The sequence below is a fragment of the Capsicum annuum genome, chromosome 1, assembly GCF_002878395.1.
Source record: "Capsicum annuum cultivar UCD-10X-F1 chromosome 1, UCD10Xv1.1, whole genome shotgun sequence".
In the NCBI taxonomy this organism is placed as follows: Eukaryota; Viridiplantae; Streptophyta; class Magnoliopsida; order Solanales; family Solanaceae; genus Capsicum; species Capsicum annuum.
In genome coordinates this window covers 170,512,144-170,537,379 of record NC_061111.1, presented here as the reverse complement: position 1 = coordinate 170,537,379, position 25,236 = coordinate 170,512,144, and the positions used below count along the sequence as shown (strand labels likewise).

The following is a 25,236-nucleotide window of genomic DNA, read 5'->3' as shown; positions in this document are numbered from 1 at the left end:
GAGTTATTTTGAAATCTACTTCTAAAGTAGTAAATCTGAAATTTATTCATGTAATAGTAAATATAAAATTTACTAAAGTAAAAGGTACATGCCATAGTAAACTTGGAGTTTGCTAGAATAAAAGTATATAAATTGATATTAACGATTGCGACATCCCAAAGATGTGCATACTGAGTATTGAACATATCTTGAAGAATTAGAAAATTCTTCATTACTTTTAATGTTGGTTGTTCTCATGATAAGTTGGTTGGACCAACTAATTTTGGGATTGAATCCCTTAAAATCTGAAAAATATAAAAGGTGAATATGGGCTCCTTCACCCATTATGTGATCTGTTAAGATGCATCGATATAAGATAAACATATGTACATTTATTGTCAACCTGCAGTTTGACATTCATAAAGTTGCTCAACAAAATTGAATTAAGAGCATAACTTTTAGATTATGTAATCAAGAAAATTCATCTTGATAATGATGGTTTGACATTGAATGCCTTCGATAAATAGTTAAACCATTGCTAATGAGAACAAAGCTTCATGTGTTGGTCTGAAATATTATATGTTGCATACAATAGCACTTCTATGCATTAGACCAATAAATTATAATTATTTCTTTCCTCTCAATTAGTTCAAGGTCAGGAACAAACTATTCCATCTAATAATTTTGGTGTGCGGTATACGATTAATGAATATATCATGATGCACAAAGATGATTTCTTAAAGAAGATGGAGGATGTATGTTAGTTTTCCTAACATAAGAGAGAGATTATAAGCAGCTATGAAATATGTTAAAAATTATCATAGATCCTCATTCAAAAGATAATTCAAGTCAAATGTCGGAAGCATCTGTTGACTCAAATTTAATCTCATATTTAAGCTGCAAGTGCTCCTATTTTGTGTCCCTAAAGGACAAAGTCTATGCATGTGTGAACCGTGGTAGACCAATTGATTCCAAATAAAATAATTTTTGAAAAGGATAAGGAACAAATAATCATAATAAAAAAGCAATGTACTCTTGAAGAGCCTACGACATAACACTTCATGAAACCTTTTGAAGAAAGGTTCAGGTACATGAAAATAATGAAGTGACGATATATCAAAATGTTATGTCACATTGTGAATCGATATAAAATGATATATCATCAATAATATCTTTGAGACAATACTGGGGCAATATTGTGAAAGATTACGAGGATCTGAATTTTGCGTTTATTTAAGCATGTTGACATAGAAATAATTATCAAGTTACCTGAAGGATGTATTTTGATAAGCGTAAAACTTATTTGATTTGCAGTCCAGATACTTGAAGATGTCACACTTGACATGTTGGATATTGTCACCTGACAAAAATCCATATGAAAATCCCTAAAGGATTCAAAATGCCTGAAGCATATAAAGTTTCTGGGAAAATTTGTACTATCCTCATAAGAGATAATTTGATGATTTGAGTATCATTGGAACTCTCGAAGAGTTTTCAAAAGTAATAGAATATTTGCTTAAATGAGAAACATACAAAATTGAATAAGGATTCATTCTGACCTCAAGAAAAGATTTAGGAATTCCTTGGTTATGAAGTACCATATCTTAGTGTAATTGATACACTAATGTATCTTATAAATACTACAAGGCCTGATATAGCCCTTTTCAGTTAATTTGTTAGCAAGTTTGCAGTCCCGATCTTATTGGTCATGTTGATGTTGAGTACTTATCTGACCTACATAAAGCATGATCTCAAATAGGCTATGTGTTCATATACGGTGGTATTGCAATATCTTGGATATATACAAAACAGTCTATCATAGCCACTTTATCAAACCATGTCGAGATAATAATTATTCATGAAACAAGCCAAGAATGTGTATGATTGAGGTCCATGATACATCTCATTCGAGAAAAATGTGGTTTGAAATGTGACAATATACCTATAATTTTATACAGAGATAATGCAAAATGCATAACACATCTTGATGGAGGATTCATAAAAGGAGATAGAACGAAACACACTTCATCAAAGTTTTTCTATACACATGATCTACAAAAGAATGGTGATATTAACATGCAACAGATTTGTTCAAGTGGCAATGTGGCTAATTTATTCATCAAGTCTCCTCTAACTGCAACTTTCAAGAAGATGATGCACAAGATCGGGGTGCAAAAGTTCAAGGTTTTGTCCCACTGGGTTTTTCTTGTAAGATTTTTAATGAGGTGGACGAAATGCGCATTATTAGAGATATGTACTCTTTTTCCTTGATTGAATTTTTTTTCCACTGAATTTTTTCTAGTGAGGTTTTAACGAGGCACATTATCTATCAATTAGACATTCAAAGGGAATGTTATAAATGTATTTACAATATAGTGAATGTCTATCAAGAATATAGATAAGGTCTATCAAGATCTATCAAGATCTAGTTGATATCTATTAGGATTTGAAATATCTGTCTTTAAGTTAGAAACTAGAAGTATTTTTTTCTATAAATAGAAGAGTTTGTTCATTGTATCCTCAATCTGATCATCTCTCATCCTCAAGATAAATAAAAAAGTTTTCCCTCTTCCCTCTTTATTTATTCTTATTGTTCTTGCTTTATATTTCATAACAAAAACAATCTTTTTGCAATTGGATATTCTTTGGACATATTCTTTACTACCATATATTAATGGATAATTGGGTGCGTTTGTTTCGTACGAAGAAAAGTGTTTTATCGAAAGATTTTTTATTTTTGGGAAGAATGAGTAGTTTTACTTATTTTTAAAATTTAATAAATAAAAATATTATTTTAGAAATATTTTTAATAAAAGCGAGGGTAAAAGTAAAGTGTTTTAGAAGATGGAGAGAAGACTGTGAAATACACATGAGTTTATTTTCTCAACTTTTTTCTATTGAAGTTATTTTTTTCATTTTTAACATATTTTAAGAAAAAAGATACGATCGAAATAATTGACCAATTAAATATTAAAAAAAAATCAAAATGTTATAAAATAATAAAGAATAAAGAATTACTCTCTCTATTCTCTCTACTCTTCTTCTTTATTCTTTGTTATTTTATAACACATTATTAGCACGAGACTCTGTCAAACAAGGTGAGATTATAAATCGTAAGGATTTCAAGGTTAGTAATTTCTTATGTTATTTATCTTTTGCTATGAATAATATAATTATTGTTGAATTTGAGGAAAGATAATTGGTTTGGAACCATTTATGTTTTAAATTTATTCCTCAAGAACAATATTATCAAAAGGGATGATAATATGTTGGGTTCAAGTCCCATCAATTTATGCCTAAGACGCTTTTATATGAATAACACGTTGAGATTGGATCTCAATGCATGTATGAATTCACTCGCGTTTGAATTTAGTGAAAATTATCTTGTATATAGTTATTTGATTGTTTATTGCAAGTTATAGCAACACTTTTACATAATTATTGAATTAAAGATTTAATTGCAAGTTATAGCAATTCTTTAAAAAATAATATTTTTTTTTAAAATAAGTGTTTGTTATTATCTCCTATTCTTTAGTCTTTAATATTTTATCTCTCTCCTCATTAACTCTATTGATAATTATGTTAATGTTATAAATGTATTTACATTATAGTGAATGTCTATCAAGATCTATCATGATCTACTTTGATATTTATTAGGATTTGAAGCATCCATTTTTTACTCAGACTAGGAGTAAATTTCCCCTATAAATAGAGGAGTTTGGTTCATTATATTGACAATCATCTGATCTCTCATCCCTCAAGAGAAGAAATAAGAATTACTCTCTCTATTCTCTCTACTCTTCTTCTTTATTCTTTGTTATTTTATAACACAAAAAATATTTTCACGAAAATTTTTTGCTCCAATACACTAAACACCCCAATATATTGGCCCATATTTTCATTTCCTTATTATTTTTCTTATTAAGGTATGTTTCAAGAATTTAATAATGTACTAAAGTTAAAGTAGGAAGTATTGAAAATTATTTATACCGAAGTATCTTTTTTTATATGGGAAAATAGCCTGAAATATAACTAAGTTTTCGACGAAATTTGCCGTAATACGCCTGAACTTTGTGGGAATTCTATAATCCCCTAGAACTTTGCTTGGGTTCTATGATCCCCTTAGATTTTTTATTAGATTATTTTACTGATATTTATTTTGTATTAAACTCTTTTATTTATTTATTTATTTATTAGCATATAAATATCACTAAAATACACTAATAAATACTTCCTCCGTTTTGATTTTAGTTGACTCTCTTTCTAAAAAATTTTTGTTTCAATTTAGTTGTATTTGATGAAATCAAGAGGATTTTATTATGTTTTTTCAGTACTACTCTCAATATTAAATGACTAAACAAAGTGTATTTACTTAAATTTATATTTTTAAAGCATAATTAATAAGACTAATTTGATAAAATAAACTCCTAATTAGTATTTTCTTAATGAGTGTGTCAAGTTCATAGGGGGAACTTTATGGGTGTTAAGTTGGCCGGGCCGGGTCAACCCGAAATCGGCCCGTGAAATTTAATCGGGTTGTGGGCTGGTCCAGATCCAGGCCTGGTTAAACGGGCTAGTCCGATTCCGAACCCAATAGTAAAATTTTTAAAAACAACCCTGAACCGGCCCACTTAACCCAACCCGGTCCAACCCACCTAAACTCGATCAAAACAGGTTAAAAATTCGGTTAAAATCGGTCAAAAAAAAATTTCAAATATACGTTATATATACCCACCTATATATATGTTAAATACGTTAAACAATATATATACACTATATATATAGTATATACTATATTAGAATTTAAAATATATATACACATAATACATATATACAATTACACATTAATTGTATATACGATTATACTTTAGTTAAATATATATACTACTATAAAAAAACATATACCACAATATATATATACTACAATATATACACACACACACACTATATATAGCTATATACTAATTTATAAAATATATACACATGTATAGGTTAAATATATACGTCTATAAAAGATATACACATATATACATACCATTCAATATATACGTACTACTTTAAATAAAATATACTACAATATATACACACACTAAATATATAGTTAAATACTAATTTATAAAACATATACACACGTATACGTTAAATATATACGTCTATAGAAGATATACACACATATATACGTACTATTCAATATATACGTACTACTTTAAATAAAATATACTACAATATATACACACACTAAATATATAGTTATATACTAATTTATAAAATATATACACATTTATACATTAAATATATACGTCTATACAAGATATACACACATATATACGTACTATTCAATATATGCATACTACTTTAAATAAAATATATACTACAATATATACACATACTATATATATAATTCTATACTAATTTATAAAATATATACACATGTATACGTTAAATATATAGTACTTTAGAAAATACACACACACACACATATATATATATATATATATATCATTCAATATATACATACTACTTTAAAATATATGTACTTCTTTAAATAAAACATATGCTACTTAATATAATAAATTAATAATACCTTATAGTAAATTAGTAATATATTAAAACTAAGTATTCAATTTATACTAAAAATTCAATTTAAATCATTAAATGAAATAAATTACAAAGTAAGGACTAAGGAATGAATGAATGTTGAATTTTATTGATTGCAAAATGATCCAAAATTTATAATTTACATGGATGAAAAATCTACAAATTTTGCATCATTTTTTCCAACTCATGCATGTTAATATTAACGAGAACTTGCATAGGATAGTCAAAGTCAACAAAGGCAAAACCATGCATTGGACTTGATTCTATTGAGTTCTCCCGTGAAGTCATAATTTCTTCAAGTCTCTGCTCGTCGTTCGGCTCCGCTTTCATTCCTTGATTTATTCGTTCGGCTCTAATCCAATCTCTAAGGCAAATTAGAATATTCATTGCATTGCTTCCCAATGAATGTCGGTTGTCTCCAAGCTGCTGTCGTCCCTGACTAAAAGCGCTCTCCGATGCAACGGTTGACATTGGAACATTCAGGATATCTCTAGCTAATCTTGAAAACATAGGATATTGTGTTTCATTATTCCTCCACCAATACAACGTGTTGATCCATCGTCTGCGATCCTCTAGCGGCGATCGAAGATAATACTTAAGCTCTTTCTGATAAGTTGATGTGTAAGCTCCATCCTCAACATTGTTCCAACAAGGTAAATCATAAAAGGAATCAGGAAAACCACTATGTGCCTGCCTTTTAGAAGATGATGGCTCCTCGGGAGGATGAGGAGCGACAGTTGGAGTGATATTTGTTGACACAGCTAAATCAACTAAATCAGCATAGTGGTTATATAATTTATCTATGTCACTGTTCGCATCACCCATAGCCGTCCACAAATCAGGTTGTACTTGTTCAGAATCATTGTTAGTATTTATCTCTAAGTTAGAATAAATAAGAGTACTAAAGTGGCACATAGTAGTATATTTCATACACGAATTTAGCATAGCACCAACCAAGTAAATAGGGGGAATCAGAAAAAAATATTTTTTAAATTTAGAAAACATGACACCAACAACTTCTTTGTAACCTTCTTTATTTTTATATTCTTTGAGTTAAGCAGAAATATCGGCTATATATGCCAAAATATTACAAACAGCAGGATAATAAGCACCGAAAAATTCAACCGTAGCTATATAAATTTTTTGTAAAAACTTAACAAGATCATTAATTACAACCCAATTAGAATCATGTAACATGCAATCAGCAGAATCAACAAAAGAACCACAATGTTGGTTAAAAGATAGTGTAATAGGAACTCTATATTTATAATAAGTTTTTAAAAAATCATACGTAGCATTCCATCTAGTATCACATTCTTCAGGCATCACTATCGGTGCAAGTCCATTTTGTTCACATTTAAGTTTAAAGTCCCTAATTCTTGATCTTCGATTATTTCCTTGAATAAAACTAACGGCAAGCCGGATTTTTTCAATATAAAACTCAAAAAACTCAAGACCGTCTCTTATAATTAAATTATATATACGACAAGCACACTTAACATGAAAAATTTCAAGTAACGACAGAAATAACTTAGATTTTAAATTTGTTATAGCAGTCTTGCTGTTAAAAGCATTATCAAAAGCAATACATAAGATTTTATTTTCGTTACCACAAAATTCCACAACTTTAGCAATCGAATCAACAATAAAATCTCCAATATGTTTATGATCTTTATCATATAAAAAGTAAGAATCCATTTTTGCATAACAAAATTACTATCTATCCAGTGACAAGTAACGGTTAAATAATTATTTTTATTTACAGCATGACCAAGATCAGAAGTTAGAGATATTCTACATTGAATATTTTTTAACAATATTGATAAATAAAAATAATATTGTGAATGAAGTCTAAAAATATCGGCCCGACAAGTACTTCTAGGAATATCATTAAATATAGAATTATAAATTGCTTGAATATAATGAATAAAAACATCAGAAAAAGAAAAACTAAAAGGCAAACAACCCACATCTACCATTTTAGCTATTTCTTCTTGACCCCTCAATTTATTATACTTTTTCATTACCTGATCGGTTGTTGGGTCCATTCTAGTTTGTGTTGGTCCACCAACATCCACACCACCTTTTGCAATTTTTAACTCTCTATCGTGATTATCACTTATATGTTTCATTAACGTACCCGTACCCCCTTGCATGCCTCCTCTTTTATGCTTATATATTTGTTGACAAATATTGCATTGCACCTCAATATCTGATATACGTTCAAAAAATTGTCAAGCAATACTAGTTGGTTTACGAGGTCTTGGGGCACGGGGAGGACGGGGAGGGAGATTAACCGATTTAGATCTAACGTTAGCATTTCCTACTGCGGGTGTCTCACCAATATTTTCATCATCTTCGTTTAAATTAACCGCATCTACTTCATTTTCTTCTTCTATACCGTAATTTTTCTGAGCTTCTACATAATCCATATCGTGAGTATCTACATCTATTTCTTCCTCAAAAGGTTGACTAAGCGGTACTGGAGGCGGAAACACACGGGTATATCTACTACTTGAAGTACCTCTACTGCTAGTAATTCGTTTTTTACTAGCACTACCACTTCTGAAATAAAAAATTTTAACACCTTTAGTGGCGAGGTTTCTTAATTTATCCATAATATAAATTGAACTAAAAAAATTTAAAATACACAAATATAATAAAATTAAATATTCAATAATTAATACATTAATTAAAAATTAAACGTAAGAGATGGAACGATAATACCAAATTTTGGAAGTATCCGAAGGTTGCGACTTTAGAAACTTCCACTCGTACTTTGTAATCGCAAAATTAAAAAATTAAAGTGAACACTTTAGAAATATATAGAATATTTGAGAATTGAGATTTGAGAGAACGAAAAATTGTGTGGAAAATAATTTGAAAGTGTAGGGTATTTATAAGAATTTTTTTGGGTTTAAAAAAATAATTTAATTAATTTTTTTCCTATATAAAAAGGCTAAAATAGCCGTTTTGGGCTCCCAACGGCTATATTACCGTTGGACCCAATGACCGTTTTTTGATAAAATTCAAATTAAAAAAAAAAAAATCGGGCCTCATCGGTTAACCCGATGGGCCTGGACCGAGCCTGGTTCGGTCCGAATTAACTGGGCCCAACCCAAAAAATAATTTGGCCCGAGACCCAGTACCCTATAGCCCATGAACTGACTAGGCCGGTATGACCCCGATCTGATTTTATTAAGTGGGCCGATTCGGATCGGGTTGGGCCGGATCAACTCAGCCCGTTTGACAGGTATAGGTCAACTAATATGAAATAGAGGAAATAGTTCATGAGAGTTATAGAATCCCTCAATATTCTTACAATAAATTTCACCAAAGTACGAGTATATTTATAATTTTTTTCCTTTTTATATTGTGACAAAAAATATGTCTTTTATTGCCAAAAAAAAAAAAAGGACTTCTAAGAGCTGAGTAGACACCTCCATGGCCTTATCCATATGTATTTTACCAAACTGTGGCGCCTCTCCGCAGACACTGTTTTTTTCCTTATAAAAATTATTAGTCGATTCATATGAAAAAATATTTAACAAATATAATAATTTATTTATTGTAAATTTTTATTTTTATTGGTCATAATAAGCAATGGCTTTTAAATTTTCTTCTTTTCCATCGTTATTTTTCTGTCATTATTATTATTATTATTATTAACAATTAACAACTCTCTAGCTTTAGGCAATACCCAAAAATCCTATTAATACGGTATGTGTCATTATTATTATTATTATTAACAATTAACAACTCTGTAGCTTTAGGCAATACCCAAAAATCCTATTAATACGGTATGTGCTTAAAAAGAAATATATATATGGAGTATATAGGTATTCTAGATAAGCGAAATGAGGTGGACATAATGATAAGAACAGAATAGTACAGGTTCATTAATTTCAAGACCCTCTAGCGATTTGGATATGCCTTTGGAATTGGGGATATATATAATATATATATCTCCTTGCCACGTATGTATCTCTTATTCAGCCTTTTTTTCCCCATTTTGTCCCAAAGTTTCAATAGATCTCCAACAACAACTAAAAGCACGAATCCTCGAAAAAGTCTTTGCTTCACATGCCAAAATCATTAAAAACGACTTTGGGCTAGTTTGAATAGATTGAAAAAAATAATTTTTAAAAAGTTGTTTAAAAATATTTTTGAAAGGATTAAATTTATTTTAAAAATAAATAGTATGTGTTTGGATAAAAGTGTTGAAATTGAAAAAATATTTTTGATGTATTTGATAAATAAGTGATTTTAAACATTTTTTTTTATCAAAATATTTGAAATATTCTTATACCTGTTAATAATATATAAAGTTGATTGTTATTATTTTTTATTGCTAAAATGATTCAAATTTAAATTAATATATATATTAAAAATATTTTCATGAATGACTATTAATTTGTGCGCTCAAAAATCACTTTTTTTAAGAATTTAAGTATTGAATGTTTTAATGTGTTTGAAAAAAATAATTATATATTAAAAAATTATTTATTTCTTCATGATTACGTTAAATTAATATCTCCTTTGATTAAATAAGAAAAGGAGGCTTCACGAGATGTTCTATTGTTTAGATAAAATGCCTTTAAAGATGATCACTGCTTACGAAAATGCTACATAGTTAACTCTTTCCCCAACTGTGAGTAGCACCTTTATGGAAAAAGCCTTTGAGAAATCCTCATTAAAATATCTAATTCTACATTGACCTTTTACAATTTTATTTCAGTTCAAAAAAAATAAAAACTAAATCTGCATCTTTAGTTTTGAGAGCAAAATGAATATGTTGGAGAGTAAAAGTAGTTTTGAGAGCAAAATGAATATGCGGGAGAGTAAAAGAAAATTAGGACTATAAAAAGGTATATTTGGAATAAGAGACAATTACAAGGATATATATATCATTTATATGATCGATTTAAATTGGCTTATAAGCCCACAAAAAAAGTTAGAGAAAGCTATTTTTACTTTTACCTTTTAGAAAATCAAAATTAATTTTTTTTAAATAATTTTAAAAATTATCAAACACTTTCAAAAATTAAAAATAACTTAAAAATTATTTTAACCAAAAATTAAGTTTATCCAAACACCCTCTTTACTTTTAATTTGATTACAATAAACATTCAAAAAAAAAATTGTTCATGTTGCTTATCAGTAGGACAACAGAAAATGACATTCCTGTCCTTTTCATGGTGCGTGTAAAATCAAGAAACCGTGTAATCTAGTCAGCAAAAACAATGACATTTAACATTTTCCCTATGCCTTATCCACCACTTCTTTAAGAGTGTTTGGTATAAGGAATGGATAAACTGGAATATTCGTTGAGATATTATATGAAATTATTTTATTTATTTTTTATATAAAATTTTAATTAAATATAGTAATCATGTTTGATACTTCATTGGTTTAAAAAAAAAATGAACTATTTTTTTTAGTTCGTTTAAAGTAGAATAATTTTTTTTTTATAATATTTTAATTTCAACTTTCCACATGACATGTTTAGGATCACAAAATTAAAAGGTATTTTGATAATTTGACACAACTTTAATTTAAGGCAACAAAATTTAAATGTTTCTTTATTTTTTTTAAAATTTTATATCAAGTCAAAGTAGGTTATTCTTCTTGAACGGAGTAAGTATCAAATATAAAAGGAAGTTAGTTTTAAATTTATTCCGAATATTATTATCTTTTATCCCACGGTACAAAGACTCCTTAATATCCATTTCAGGCCCCACTAGGTGTAGCGACCCTCCGCAGCGTCTTACAACCAAAACTGCACATGTTTTTATAGGTTTAATTTCCTTTAAACTCACCACTCAACAGTTTCTCATTTGCTTGTTGTCTTTCTTGAAACATAAAAAATGCCTTCACTTGTTCAATTCCTTCCTCTATTTCCTTTCTTTTTCTTGATTTCTTTCTGTGTTTCTCATGGACCCTTTTTACCAAAAGCCATAATTCTCCCTGTAAACAAAGATCCCTTCACTTTCCAATATGTGACACAAGTCTACATGGGCACTCATCTTGCCCCCATAAAGTTAGTTGTAAATCTTGGTGGTTCATTTCTTTGGGCTGATTGTGGCTTAACAAGTCAAAAACTTGTACCTTGTAATTCACTAAAATGCTCTATGACTAAGCCTAATGGTTGCACTAACAAGATTTGTGGTGTGCAACAAGAAAATCCCTTTACAAAAGTGGCTACAACAGGGCAATTAGCAGAGGACAATTTTGCTGTGGAATTTATAGATGAGTTAAAAACAGGTTCAATTGCTTCAATTCATCAATTCTTGTTTTCTTGTGCATCAACTAGTTTGTTACAAGGACTTGCTAGAGGTGCTAAAGGTATGTTAGGCCTTGGAAATTCAAGAATTGCATTGCCATCTCAGTTGTCTGATGCATTTGGTTTTCAGAGGAAATTTGCTCTTTGTTTATCTGATTCAAATGGTGCTATAATTTCTGGTGAAAGTCCTTATTTGTCACTTTTGGGTCATGATGTTTCAAGATCCATGCTTTACACACCTTTGATTTCCTCCAAAGATGGTGTTGCAGAAGAGTATTACATTAATGTTAAATCCATCAAGATTAGTGGCAAGAAATTGTCTTTGAACATATCTTTGTTTACAATGGATGAAGAAGGTCATGGAGGGACAAAGATTAGCACAATTTCCCCTTTTACAACTCTGAAGAGTTCAATTTATGAGAAATTTGTTGAGGCATATGAAAGATTTGGTATTTCTATGGGATTGATTAAGGTAGAGCCCGTAGCACCATTTGGGCTTTGCTTTAGCGCAAAGGGGGTAGATTTGACAAAAGTAGGACCGAATGTGCCAACTATTGATCTAGTATTGCAAAGCGAGATGGTTAAGTGGAGGATATATGGGAGAAATTCAATGGTGAAGGTAAATGATGAAGTGATGTGTTTGGGAATCTTGGATGGAGGGGTGAATCAAAAAGCATCAATTGTTATAGGGGGTCATCAATTGGAGGATAATCTATTGGAGTTTAACTTGGGGATTTCTATGCTTGGATTTACTTCTTCATTATCAATGTCAGAAACAAGTTGTTCTGACTTCATGTTCTCAAAGGATGAAGCTTTTGATTCTTGACTTGGACTTGGACAAAATCCTTAACCCAAGATTTTGAATGCTAGATTCCAACTTGTATAGTTGTCTTAAGAACATGTATTGGCTCTTTTATATAATCATGACTTGGCCAATCATAGAATATTAGAGTACTAGTTTATTGTGAGAGTACTCTTTATTGTGAGGAGAGATTGTTGGTTCTGGTTGAGTGAGTGTTTCTTGACTCACTTTGAGTCGTCCCAAAGCTAGGAGGCATTCTGGCGGACGCATCCGTGAGAAAGTTTTGATATGTAAGAACTGATTTTTAACTTCCAGATTAAAGAATGTATTTATTCTAAATTCTACATGTTTCTTTGCTAGTTTGATTGATGCATTCTTATGTTTGGAAATGAGTGAGATGGATACAAAGTCACAATATGGGATCAGGCTTTTGCTTCTTGGTTGATCACCACCAAAAGAATTGGGCTTTCTTGCCTGATGCAACAGTTGGCTTTGCCAAATCACACAGAAAAAAGAACATAAATAGCAGCTCATGACTTTTGATTACACCTCTCTAACCTTAAACCTTTATTCACAAAAGTTCACTTCAGTAGATCTCGTCAAAAAGACTTTGATCAAAGCTGTTAGCTTTTCATGATGCAAATTTAGTGATAATCTTAAAAAATGTTGCTGTGTTCTTTCATTTCCTGAGCCTCTTCATGTCTTTTTATTGGTATCCAACTTTTGTCATTAAGCACCAAGAGGTATTTACAAATCCATACACAATTTGTTATCTCACCAATTCACTCAAAGACAACAAGTTTCTAAAGAAGATGAAGCTAAAGCAGAAATTGTTGAAGTCTTCTAATGCCCGTAGATGCCCTCACACTACACATAAATGCTACTTCTTTGGCTATATTGTCACAGGTCCTGCTCTTGTCTTCATGCACTCTGATTTTTTGCCATCGACACAGCATGGGAGCATTATGTATATGGTAACCTGAAGATTTTTGCATTTTGGAGTCTGTCCTTTGAATATATCGTTTCCCAGTCCCGATAGGATTAGGAAAGTTCTCCTGATATGGTCCCTTGTACGTTACAATTTTACCATTTATATGTTTATGCTTTGTTAGATCCAGGAGTTTCTTTGTCCTTTGTATCTCCTTATATAGCTATTAACTTTGGAGTCAGTACCGAAATCTTAGTAGAGCCTTTCTCAGTCTCTACCCCAATGGGTAAAAATATCATAGCCCGATGGGTATACAAGAACTGTCCAGTTATGGTGTCTCACAAAGTTACTTCAGCAGACTTAGTAGAGTTAAAAATAACAGATTTTGATGTCATTCTTGGCATGAATTGGCTTCATTCATGCTATGCTTCAGTTGACTATAGAAATAGATTTGTCTATTTTTAGTTTCCGAATGAACCTATCCTAGAATGAAGGGGTAGTACTTCAGCACTTAGGGGTCAGCTTGTATCATACCTTAGAGGGAGAAAGATGATATCTAAGGGGTGTGTCTATCATCTCGTTCGAGTTAAAGATTTTAGTTCTGAAACTCTTAATCTTCAGTCAGTTCTAACAGTAAGTGAATTTCTAGATGTGTTTCCCAAAGATCTTCCTAGAGTTTTTTCGGAAAGGGAAATTGACTTCGGAATAGACCTTCTTCCAGACACTCAGCCCATCTCTATTCCACCATATAGAATGGTTCCAGTTGAACTCAAAGAGTTAAAAAAGCTGCTGAAAGACCTCTTAGATAAGATATTCATCAGACTAGTGTCTCCCTATGGGGCGTACCAGTTCTATTCATGTGAAAGAAAGATGGTTCTCTCACAATATGTATTTACTATCGTCAATTAAACAAAGTCATAGTCAAGAATAAGTACCTACTTTCTAGAATCGATGACTTGTTTAACCAACTTTAGGGTGCCAGTTACTTTTCTAAGATAGACCTCAGATCAGGCTATCATCAGCTCAGAGTCAGAGAATGTGAAATTCCGAAAATAGCTTTCAAAACTTGGTATGGTCATTTTGAATTCCTAGTCACGTCATTTGGTCTTACTAACACCCCAGTAACTTTCATGGACTTGATGAACTGCATGTTCAAGAAGTACTTGGACATGTTCGTCATAGTCTTCATAGATGATATTCTTATCTACTCCCGCAGTGAAAATGATCACGCAGACTATGTCAGAATAGTATTAGACTCTCAGAGCCCATCAGTTGTTCGCCAAATTCAGTAAGTGTGAATTTTGGCTAATATTAGTAGCTTTCCTTGGTCATATTATTTTCAATGATGGCATTAGAGTTGATCCTCAATAGATCGAAGCAGTGAGAAACTAGCCCAGACCCATCTCCCCATCAAATATTAGGAGTTTCTTGGGTTTGGCTGGCTATTACCAATGATTTGTTGAAGTATTTTCATCTATTGTATCCTCCATGTCCAGATTGACTCAGAAGAAAGTCAAGTTTCGGTGGTCAAATTCTTGTGAGAAGAGTTTTCAGGAGTTGAAGACTCGACTCACTACAACCCCAGTTTTGACTTTACCCGATGGTTCAGATGGATTTGTTGTGTATTGTGATGCTTTCAGAGTTGGTTTGGGGTGTGTTTTGATGTAGAAGGGTAAGGTTATGGCCTATGCCTCTAGATAGCTTAAGCCACATGAAAAGAATTACCCCACCTATGGTCTTGAGTTAGCAGCTATTGTGTTTGCCTTAAAGATATGGAAGCACTATTTGTATGGGGTACTTGTTGATGTGTTCACAGACCACAAAAGCTTATAGTATGTATTCTCTCAGAAAGACTTGAACCTGCATCAAAGAAGATGATTAGAGTTGTTGAAAGATTATGACATGAGTATTCTGTATTACTCGGGCAAGGCCAATATAGTGGCTGATGCTCTCAGTAGATTCTCTATGGGTAGTGTTGCTCATGTTGTGGATAGTAAGAAGATGTTAGTTCAAGAAGTTCATCAGCTTGCCTGGCTAGGTGTCTGTTTGGTTGATTCGGCTGACGGTAGTGTTTAAGTGCAGAATTGTTCAGAGTCATCTCTAGTTTTCAAAATAAAACAAAAACAGGACAGAGATCGCTGAAAGAGTCAGTCAGAGACCAGAAAGTAGAGGTTTTCTCCCAAGAGGGAGATGGTGTATTGTGTTGTCAGGGTAGGTTATGTGTGCCACGTGTATATGGCGTGAGATAATGAACTCTCCCAGAAGCTCATGGTGTACGTTACTCAATTTATACAGTGGCCACTCAGATGTACCGTGACTTGCGGGAAGTTTATTGGTGGAGTAGGATGAAGAGAGACATTGCGGAGTTTGTGGCTAAGTGCTCTACATGCCAGCAGGTTAAGATTGAGCAACAGAAGCCTAGTGGATCCATGCAGGAGTTCAGTATATTCCCACATAGAAGTGGGAGGAAGTGAACATAGACTTTGTGATGGGTTTGCCTCATACTCGTCGTCTGCATGCTTCGATTTGGGTCATTGTGGACAGGATGACTAAATCAGCCCATTTCTTGCCAGTTCATAGCTCTTACTCGGCCGAGGATTATTCCAAGCTCTATGTTAGAGAGTTGGTTAGATTGCATGGTGTACCATTGTCCATTATTTTAGATAGAAGTACGCAGTTCACCTCTTACTTTCAGAAAGCCTTCCAAATGGGTCTTGGTACCCAAATTCACCTCAGTACAACCTTTCATCTTCAGACAGATGGTCAAGTAGATGGTCACCTGGGGGTATTTACTACCCGAAATCTAGCTGTTTACTTAGTTGCAGTAGTTATAGAATAGTCTCAATAAAGGTCAAGATCAGTAATACTCAGTCAGTTAACAAAACTCAGTGAACTCAGTCCAGTTCAGTCAGTCCACACGATCAGTGTCATCTCAGTCAAGCCTAGTACATTCTAGCGATCAGTTCAGTGTTGATTTAGTTGGGAGTAGGATTCAGCACCGAGCAAACCCAGACCCAGTAGAGGGTTTGACCCTTAGTAGTTGTCCCTGTCTTACAGAACTACTTAGCCAGTGTAGGGTAAGTCGTTCTCCTTCCATACTCGGGTTGACGCAATCATACATATATTTCATGAGTCTTCCCACCAGATTAGGGTTGACACATCATTATTAGTATCCCTTGGCAAGGTACTAACATCCTTTCAACTGGGGTCACAGGTTGGACCCTAACTCAGTATAGAACTGGGGTATATCGGTTAGATGAACACTCCCACAGTTATCGTTTCAATCTTAGTATTCTGTAAAAAACTCAAAAAGTTCTACAGAACCATGGCTATCAGTTATCAGTTACACAACCATCAAAATTCAGTACTTCACTATCAATCTAAGCTTTCAGTTATCAGTATTCAGTTATCAGAACTCAGTACTTCAGTTTTAGTCTAATGCAGATAGACGTTATATGTGCAGTATTGCATATTCAGCATATTCAGTAGTTACAGTTTTGCATGTATTCTCATCCAGTTACTTCATGATGTTCATTCATTAGTTATTATCTCATGCATATGAACCCATGTATATCAGCCTACCTCACTTAGCATACCAATATTTTCAAAGAACTGACGCATACTTTTACTTTGCGCTATGATGTCTCATATCATAGGTTCGGACATTCAGGTACTGATCATACTTAGCAGCTCAAGCTATCAGCAGCAGATACAGTGGTGAGTTCTCATAGTTCGAGGACAAAGTTTATCTATTTCAGTAGTTCAACAGTTCAGTAGTTATTTCAGTCGAATTTAGTTGGGGGTTTGTCCCATCAACTCCATACTCAGACAATTAGAGGCTTTTAGACTAGCATAGTCAAATATTCAATTTTTTCAAATATTATTATTATTATTATTATCAGTGCACTCAGTTATTGTTTCAATATTTTGAGAACCTTATGACATTTTTAGTTATACTTCTACATATGTTTTGTAGTATTATTATTATCCAGTGCTCACATCAGGTACCAGTCATGGGTTAGCTTGTGATCCTTCGGGGTCGTCAGCACCGCGTGACATCCAGGGTGTAGACTCACGGCATTACAATAGAATACTCTGGCATTGAGGATATCTCATTATTTTATGAATCAACATTGGAATGCATCAGAAGCACGCGATTCAAAGGGACGTCTCTAAGTCGCTATCTGAATACGGACAACATATGAGATTTCCTAAAAATTAACAAACCTAGGGTCATCTATAAGTCATATTTTTTGAAATAGGATAGTGTGCGAGATTACCTATAAGGTGATGGTCCAAAGATTATCCGTAAGATGGAACATCTTAACCAGATAGTTTGTTACGTTACCTAAAGATCGATAGTTGAAGGTTATTCATATGTCGCAATTAAATCCTTATCGGAGAATATGTGAGATTATCAAATTGATACGTCCAAGGGTTCTCTATAAGACACATCATATCCAAGATTGATTATGTGCAGGATTACCCAATGACTACCAATTTGAGAGATATCTATAAGTCATATTGTATCTAAGGTCGGATGATGTGCAGGAATACCTGAGAGCTAACGATTGGAAGGATATCCGTAAGCCATTTCCTATCCAAGGTCAGATAATGTGCAGGATTACCTTAAAGCTAGCAATTTAAAGGATATCTGTAAGTCACCTCATATCCGACATCGAATAATGCACAAGATTATCCAAAGATTGACAATTCAAGGAAAATCTATAAGTTGTACCGATACAAAAGATGCGCAAGACTTACCCGAGGTCACATGCAAAGAATCATTGTCAATACCTGGAGAAGTTATCATTCCATATACAACAAGTATTATATGTGACCAAAAAGGTTGCTGCATCAGCATAAGATCACACGGTTGTAGGGATCGTTCTGCATGAAGTGTCATCGGTATCCAAAAAGGCCACCCCACTTTGAAGACATATTCAATCGATAAATGAGATAATTATGCGATAACCAAGAGGGTTATTATGTCTATTATTGAAAGTTATTTCCTTCAAAATTGGCACATGAGAGGATGACTTTACTTTTTAGGCAATAACTCACGTGGAGATATGGTAAAAAACTATATATATACCTCTTTCGTGAATTATGTTTAGCACTAATATTTTTGTTTGAGACATTGTTGAGAGAATCTGAGAGGATGAAAATATCAAATCAAAACTGTTGGTACGGATGACTCCAGATAGGACGCAACATAACGTGAAACTCTTTCTTAGCAATAAAACAGGATTAGTCTAGAGAGGGACATCAAATTCTTTGGCCACAAGCTAAAGGAAGATCGTCACCAACATCAAACCACACACCTATTAGAAGAAATGTAGGTATTTTGGGATATTCTGGTTTCAGCTTCACTTTCGGAATATTTCTAAACTCATGCCAAGGGTAACATTCTCTTTCTTTCAACTTTCTTTCAAATTCGAGAAACAACATACTTATAGTTTTGGAAATTCTTTCCAGGTAAGTTCTTGACTATGGATGTGAAGGATCCAAAATTCATGGTTAAGAGGTTACAAGCCTCCTTTTTGCAACTCAATCAACTTGTTACTCATCTCGAGCCAAAGATCGTCTAAAATAAAAGATTATTTTTCCTACCGATTGAATCAAACTACAAGCTGTTTGATTTCCTAAGTCTTGGGGGTATGTAGGTTTGGATCTATATTGAAAACTCGACTGTATTCAAACCTCCCCCAATCCACTTATTCCTCAGCTTTTCGATTTCACTAAAATTTAAAAATCAGAATAGCTAGTGAATTCTTTGAAAATTGTGCTTAAAATCAAGAATTATGAACTACAAGTGACCTGAATTCTCATGTAACCTGAGATATGTAGGAAACCCAATATTGAGGTCCGACCATAACTCCATGAAACTCGTGCGATAACTAATCTTTTTGGGAAATGAATTTGCAGTTGGATAAAAACTAGGAACGTCAAACTCCCTTTGCCCAGGGTTACTTGCATCCACCCTACCCGAAGAGAGGGAGAAGTTGTTGACACCTAATTTTTGCCCTCCATAACTAAGTTTAATTCTGAGTCTCTCCGATTTTCAAATAAAATTACAACATTTATTTTATTCGAATAAAAACTTTTCAAAGTATTTACTGGGTAATTTTGTTATTTTAAGTAGCGATTATGTATTATCGTATTCAATTATATGAAATTACATAATTTGATTACTTAAATATTTATTTTATCGAATATCGGATTTTAACGAAGGAATATCTTGAAAATAAATTTATACGAATAAAGTTTTGATTTAAATATAATTTATTCTCAAAAATAATTTATTTGGAGAAATACTTATTTTATTTTATCTAATCAAGGATCTCGAAATTAAACGAGATATTAATTCGAATCGAATTTTAATTTAATTAGTCGATCTATTAAATTGGTCATAATTGAAATCAAATTGGCCATAATTTCAATGCAATTGGCCAACTGATTACAATTTGGCTGAAAGTTTAATGAAATTAACTAATTTTAATTTAATTTTGGCTATTTAATAAATAGCCTACACTTTTCTATCCATCCAATTTAACCCAATTGACCCGTTATAGCCCATTTCCCCCCTTTTTTCTGGTTAACATAACCAACCCAATAATAATTTCACCCAATCCAAAATTATGTCATGACCCAGCCCATTTACTTCTCTTCACCTTAAGAGCAAATAACAATATGATACAACAACAGTAGTTTTGGCCAAACAAACCCCCATCAGCATACAACACCAACAATATCGGGTACAACAACAAATAACAGCGATACCCCAGCCGACAATATCCAGCAAAATCCAACGAAAACCTAAACCAGCTCAGCCAACCTAACTCGATTTGAAACCCAAAATTGATCCCAAACTGCCTCTTTTCCCTCTCTTACATGTCACATAAATCTCACGTGAGTTGGTATAGAGAAGGTCCGAGAATCTTCTAGAGAAATGCTAAGGTGGCTCTCCCAACGACCAAATTACTAGTACATATTTGGGAGAATTTCATTGGTTCATGAAGATTATTCTCTTTCCCCCATTTCTATTGGATGACGGAGTTTGAATTTCATCAAAATCCAAAAAAAAAATTGGTACAAATTATTAGCGAGGAACATTATCTTTATCTGGAATTTGAATTTCCCTTGTTGAAAATTTTCAAAACACCCCTGAAAAATTCATCCCACATCGATTGAGCTTAACGAGGGGACCCCCAAATTGTTTCTATATAAATCTCCTATTAGAGGCAAAATGGGAGGTCTGGGAGGTTTAAAAAATCTTTTGAGCAAAACTTTCATTTTCCTAGTTAAAATTTTTCGTAAAAATCGTCGGAGTTCTCGGAGTCGCGGTGAAGCCTTCCGGTGGTGGTCGAGATTCCGTTAGTAGCTCGAGTCTCATTTTGATGCCTTGAAATAGGTAAATACATCTTTTCTTTTTTAGCTTCATTATCATTTTTTTCTTCATCCCTTTCATCGTAGTTTCATAATCGTAGTTACTGGGACTGTTTGTTGTAGAAAGCTTCGGGGGCTATAGGCTTTTTGTGATTATTATGTTATTTTCGTTGAGTCAATATTCTCGACATAGTTGTTTGGTTTACTGTTTAGTTTCGTAGTCGTTGGTTTAACTTTATGTTCATCTGTGGTTTCATTATCCATATTAACGTCATATATTTGTGATTGAGCGACCCATTTTCAGGTTGTTAAATAGGGAACTGGTGTTTATGTTTGAATTGGGCTCATACTTATTCCATGGAGAATTGTCGTTTTTAGTTTGTTAAATAGGAATTTGGTGTTTATCTGTGAATTGGGTTCATACTTGCTCCATAAAGAAATAGCATTTTCAGTTTGTTAAATAGAGAATCGATGTTTCTAGTTTGTTAACCTCATTATCACGATACGTCCATAGCATTATGTTTTTGTTTGGAGTGTAAATTTGTGAATGTGAATTTGGTGCTCATTTCCCTTTTAGCAGCCTCATTTTTTTTTTTTAAATATCAATCTTTTCCTCATAAAAAATTTATCGTAATTGATTTTATTGGGTATTATGTTCTTTGTCATGTCTCAAATAAAATTTAAAGTTAATTAGTACTTTAGTGATGTTTGATGAAATAGTTAAAAGAGGTTCGTTCAAGTTAGATTTTTAAACCATAGAGTCCACGTTATTTACCTAATATGTCTATTATTTGCAAATTGTTCTTAATTATTTTATTACTGTCTCAACACTTGTATTAGGAGCTTAATAATATGTCTGATTCTCACCCTTGCCGTGAATCTCATTATTCGAACTACATCCTTCGATTTGATTTCTCATAGAGCTTTAGTCAATTTTCGTCAAAGATGCATTGGTTTGCTTAGTTCAATTTCATTTGAATAAAAGTACTTGACTTAGCTTTTGCATAGTAATAATGGGTGCCACTACTTCAGAAATCAGTAGCTTGAAATTAATCCAAAAATTTATTCAAGCATAGAACTTTGCCTTCCTTTATACCTTGAATGATGTCTTTGATCTCATGTAAATCGATCATGGTTTTGAGAATTTGACTTCCTCTTTGCTTTCATACTTTTATGTGTTAGCATTTATCTCGAGTTGGTTAGAAATGTTTAATTTTTTTTGCCTTTACTTTGAATCTGCTTCTATGCTCTGAGAAATTATTTTTCTTTTATTTATGTGAAAGTTTGAGAATCTTTGAAATTTATTAGGCCATATTGGTTTATTCCTTTCAAATTGCATATGCATTCTATATGCAAGAACGATTGCGTCTTGTTTCATCCCGAATGAACTTTTATGAGTTCTTTTGTAATTTCAATTGTATTAACCTATTACAAGAGTTTGAAACAATCGCATCTTGATTCTTAGAAATTGAAGTCTTTATTTCTCATCTCTTAGAAATTATAGTCTTATGTCTTCTTTGGGATGTGTAAAAATTTTAATTTTCTAGATTATGATTGACCTTAAGTATGTTTTATTTTTGATAATTGGGTGCATTTAGCCTATAAGCTTGACTGTTAAATGAGTATTTGCCTGTTGAATATATTCTAATCCTTCTTCTTTTCTTTCTTGTTTTGACATGCAAATTGCCGAGTCTAAAATGGACTCTTTCCATGTGCATTTCAATAATGGGCTATCGTGGTTCATTTCTCTTCCGAGTCGTCCCCTCGAGTCTATCAAGTGAGATTGATTTTTAGACAAAGAAGTTGTTGTCGATGGAAGAAAGGAGCCGAAACCTATCATTAAAGTTGCCAAGAGACTTTACAAAATCTTCTTTGTTTATTATTGCTTTATTTGTTTGTTATTCGTTTAGTTGCTTAGTTATTCATTCATTTTGGGCCTCGAAGCTCAAGTTGTAAATTAATAAAGGTGAAATTGATTTTGGGCCAAAGGGTCCTAAAAGATAGTTTAGGATAGGTTATGAGACAAAAGCCCAATGTTTAGATTAAGACAGGTAAATATGGGCTAAAAATCCAATTGAATAGTCTAGGACAGGTGCTGGTGGGTTTGAGCCTAAATACCTAAATCTCGTAATTTTTTCTCTACCCTCTTTCTATGCTTATTTGCTATTTATTTTCTTAGAATTGATTAAATTTCCTACTAAGCCGTCAAAAATTGATTTTATACAAGTTTTATCCTAAATCACTTTCTTTTTAAAAACCAATTTCTCTTTTTCCAAAGTTAGTCAAAGTGGTTTTCAAATAGTCTAGGTAACCGCAAGTTAGCGGACATTTTAGGTGACTTAAAAACCTTTCTAAAATATTAATAAGAACCTTTTACCCGAGATTTTCTTAAAAGCATGTCTTTTTCTGTTTTTAGACTTAGGATTTTATTTTAAAAATTTTTCTTAATTTCTTTTCAAATAAATTAAGTGACGACTCTGTAATTTCTTAAAATGCTTTAAAATTTTCTTTAAAGTTTCGAAATAGTTTAAAACGTCAACACCAATATTTTTCAATCCTTCGAAACCGAAAAAGGGCAAAACAGTAGCTACATGGTGTAATTATTTAGATTATATGATGAATTGAAAGGTGCATTCAATATTTTTTAGACACAATATTTAAGACTTGTTTCTGTATCTTTCTTTTGTGAATTAAAGAATCAAAGTGGTCATATTAGTGATTATCTTTATCCAGAGTATATTAAAATAATTACTTGGCCAGTTTATAGTTGGTTAGATTAATTTATCAAATCTTCAGGGGATCCTAACTATAAACTTTCAAGTAGGAATCGGTATGGATCATTAATTTCTTTTTTCTTCACATTCTATTTCTTATCTTAGCTACATAATAATGTCATTGCGAAATCCTCAATCTATACAATATAGAAATTTGTGTCTGTTCAAAGAATGTCATTGCAAAATCCTCAATATATACAAATGTAGGAATTTGTGTCTGTTCAAAGAATATTATTTTGTATTTAAAAAAAAAAGACTATTAACAAGTGAAGCTTTGTGGAATAACGAAGGATTGTCCGCAATTTTATCTTCTTTTCTAATGATGGATAGCAATGATGCATTTGTACAGGTTTTATGCTTTTTGACCAATACTTTCCAATTTTAAATTCAAGCAATTCACAAGATCTATAATAATGCATGTGTACAGGTTTAACCGGAGCTAATTGGACTCAAATTTACAGAAGATGACTAGTGAAGTTGGTTAACTGCAGACTTTCCTTCCTTCTACATCGTTATTTACTATGCACTTCTAATGTTTGCCTTTCTTCCTATAACAGATACCCAACTGAAATATGTGTTTGCCAATTGTAGTTGCTAAAATTCAGATTTCACCCAATTATAGCATAGCTCATGCACACATTGGAACAATAACTACATGAACAATTTCATTATTTGTCTTTTAGCAAGTTTGAAAATGCAACTGTATAATTTTGTTCCACAAATGAATATATATAGTACAAAGAATATTATGCTAAAATTCAGTTTGATGGTATCTTCTTTTTTGGAACAGCTACAATCTCTATGAGATCATTTGTATAGTAATGCCGGAAGAATGCCCGTGCTCAGCACGGGACGGGCAATCTAGTACTTATTACAATACAAATATAATATTTTTTTTCGAATAAAGTTTCTACAACAATGTCTAAATTAAATTGGTTTGGAAAGAAATTTTAAACAAGCTAAACTTGAAAGAAATAATAAAAAAGAGAAAAAAAAATGTGAAGAAAGCGAACGAAATTCACATGCGTGAAGACAAATATTGAGAAACAAAGCTATTGCTTTGCAATTTGCACTTGCCTAATAAAAAATTAAAAAAATATTTGGCTATTTAGTAAATATCAAATTAGAGGAGAAAGGATTATAAAACTAGGGCTAGTTATTAAAAATATCCTTGATAGAGGGTGTTTTAATTAGTATAAAAATTTCAATGAACTGACTTGTGAGTATTTAAGTGTCATTATTGAGCAATTTTGATTTTAATTTAGCAATGACTTCTTGACTTACTCCTCAATTAGATGAATGAACGAAAGATTGAAATTTACATCTACGAGAATGATGAAAAAAGTTGGGACTTATACATTATTCCCTCGACATAGTTTTAGCCCACCTAATCCTGATTCCTAAAGGGTCCAAAACACTTCAAAATTATATTTAGCATACAGTAATTGGTGCTATCACGGGTGTGTTGCAAGCGGTGTCAGCC

At 32.2% G+C, this 25,236-nt stretch overlaps 1 protein-coding gene across 1 annotated transcript; it reads left to right on the top strand.

Moving 5' to 3' along the window:
- The first annotated feature begins 11,288 nt into the window (after positions 1-11,288).
- Positions 11,289-13,001, top strand: LOC107841098 (probable aspartic proteinase GIP2). Its single transcript, XM_016685103.2, has one exon. It carries the CDS (start codon positions 11,445-11,447, stop codon positions 12,684-12,686), a length of 1,242 nt encoding a protein of 413 aa, XP_016540589.1. The 5' UTR covers positions 11,289-11,444; the 3' UTR covers positions 12,687-13,001.
- Positions 13,002-25,236: the final 12,235 nt, after the last annotated feature.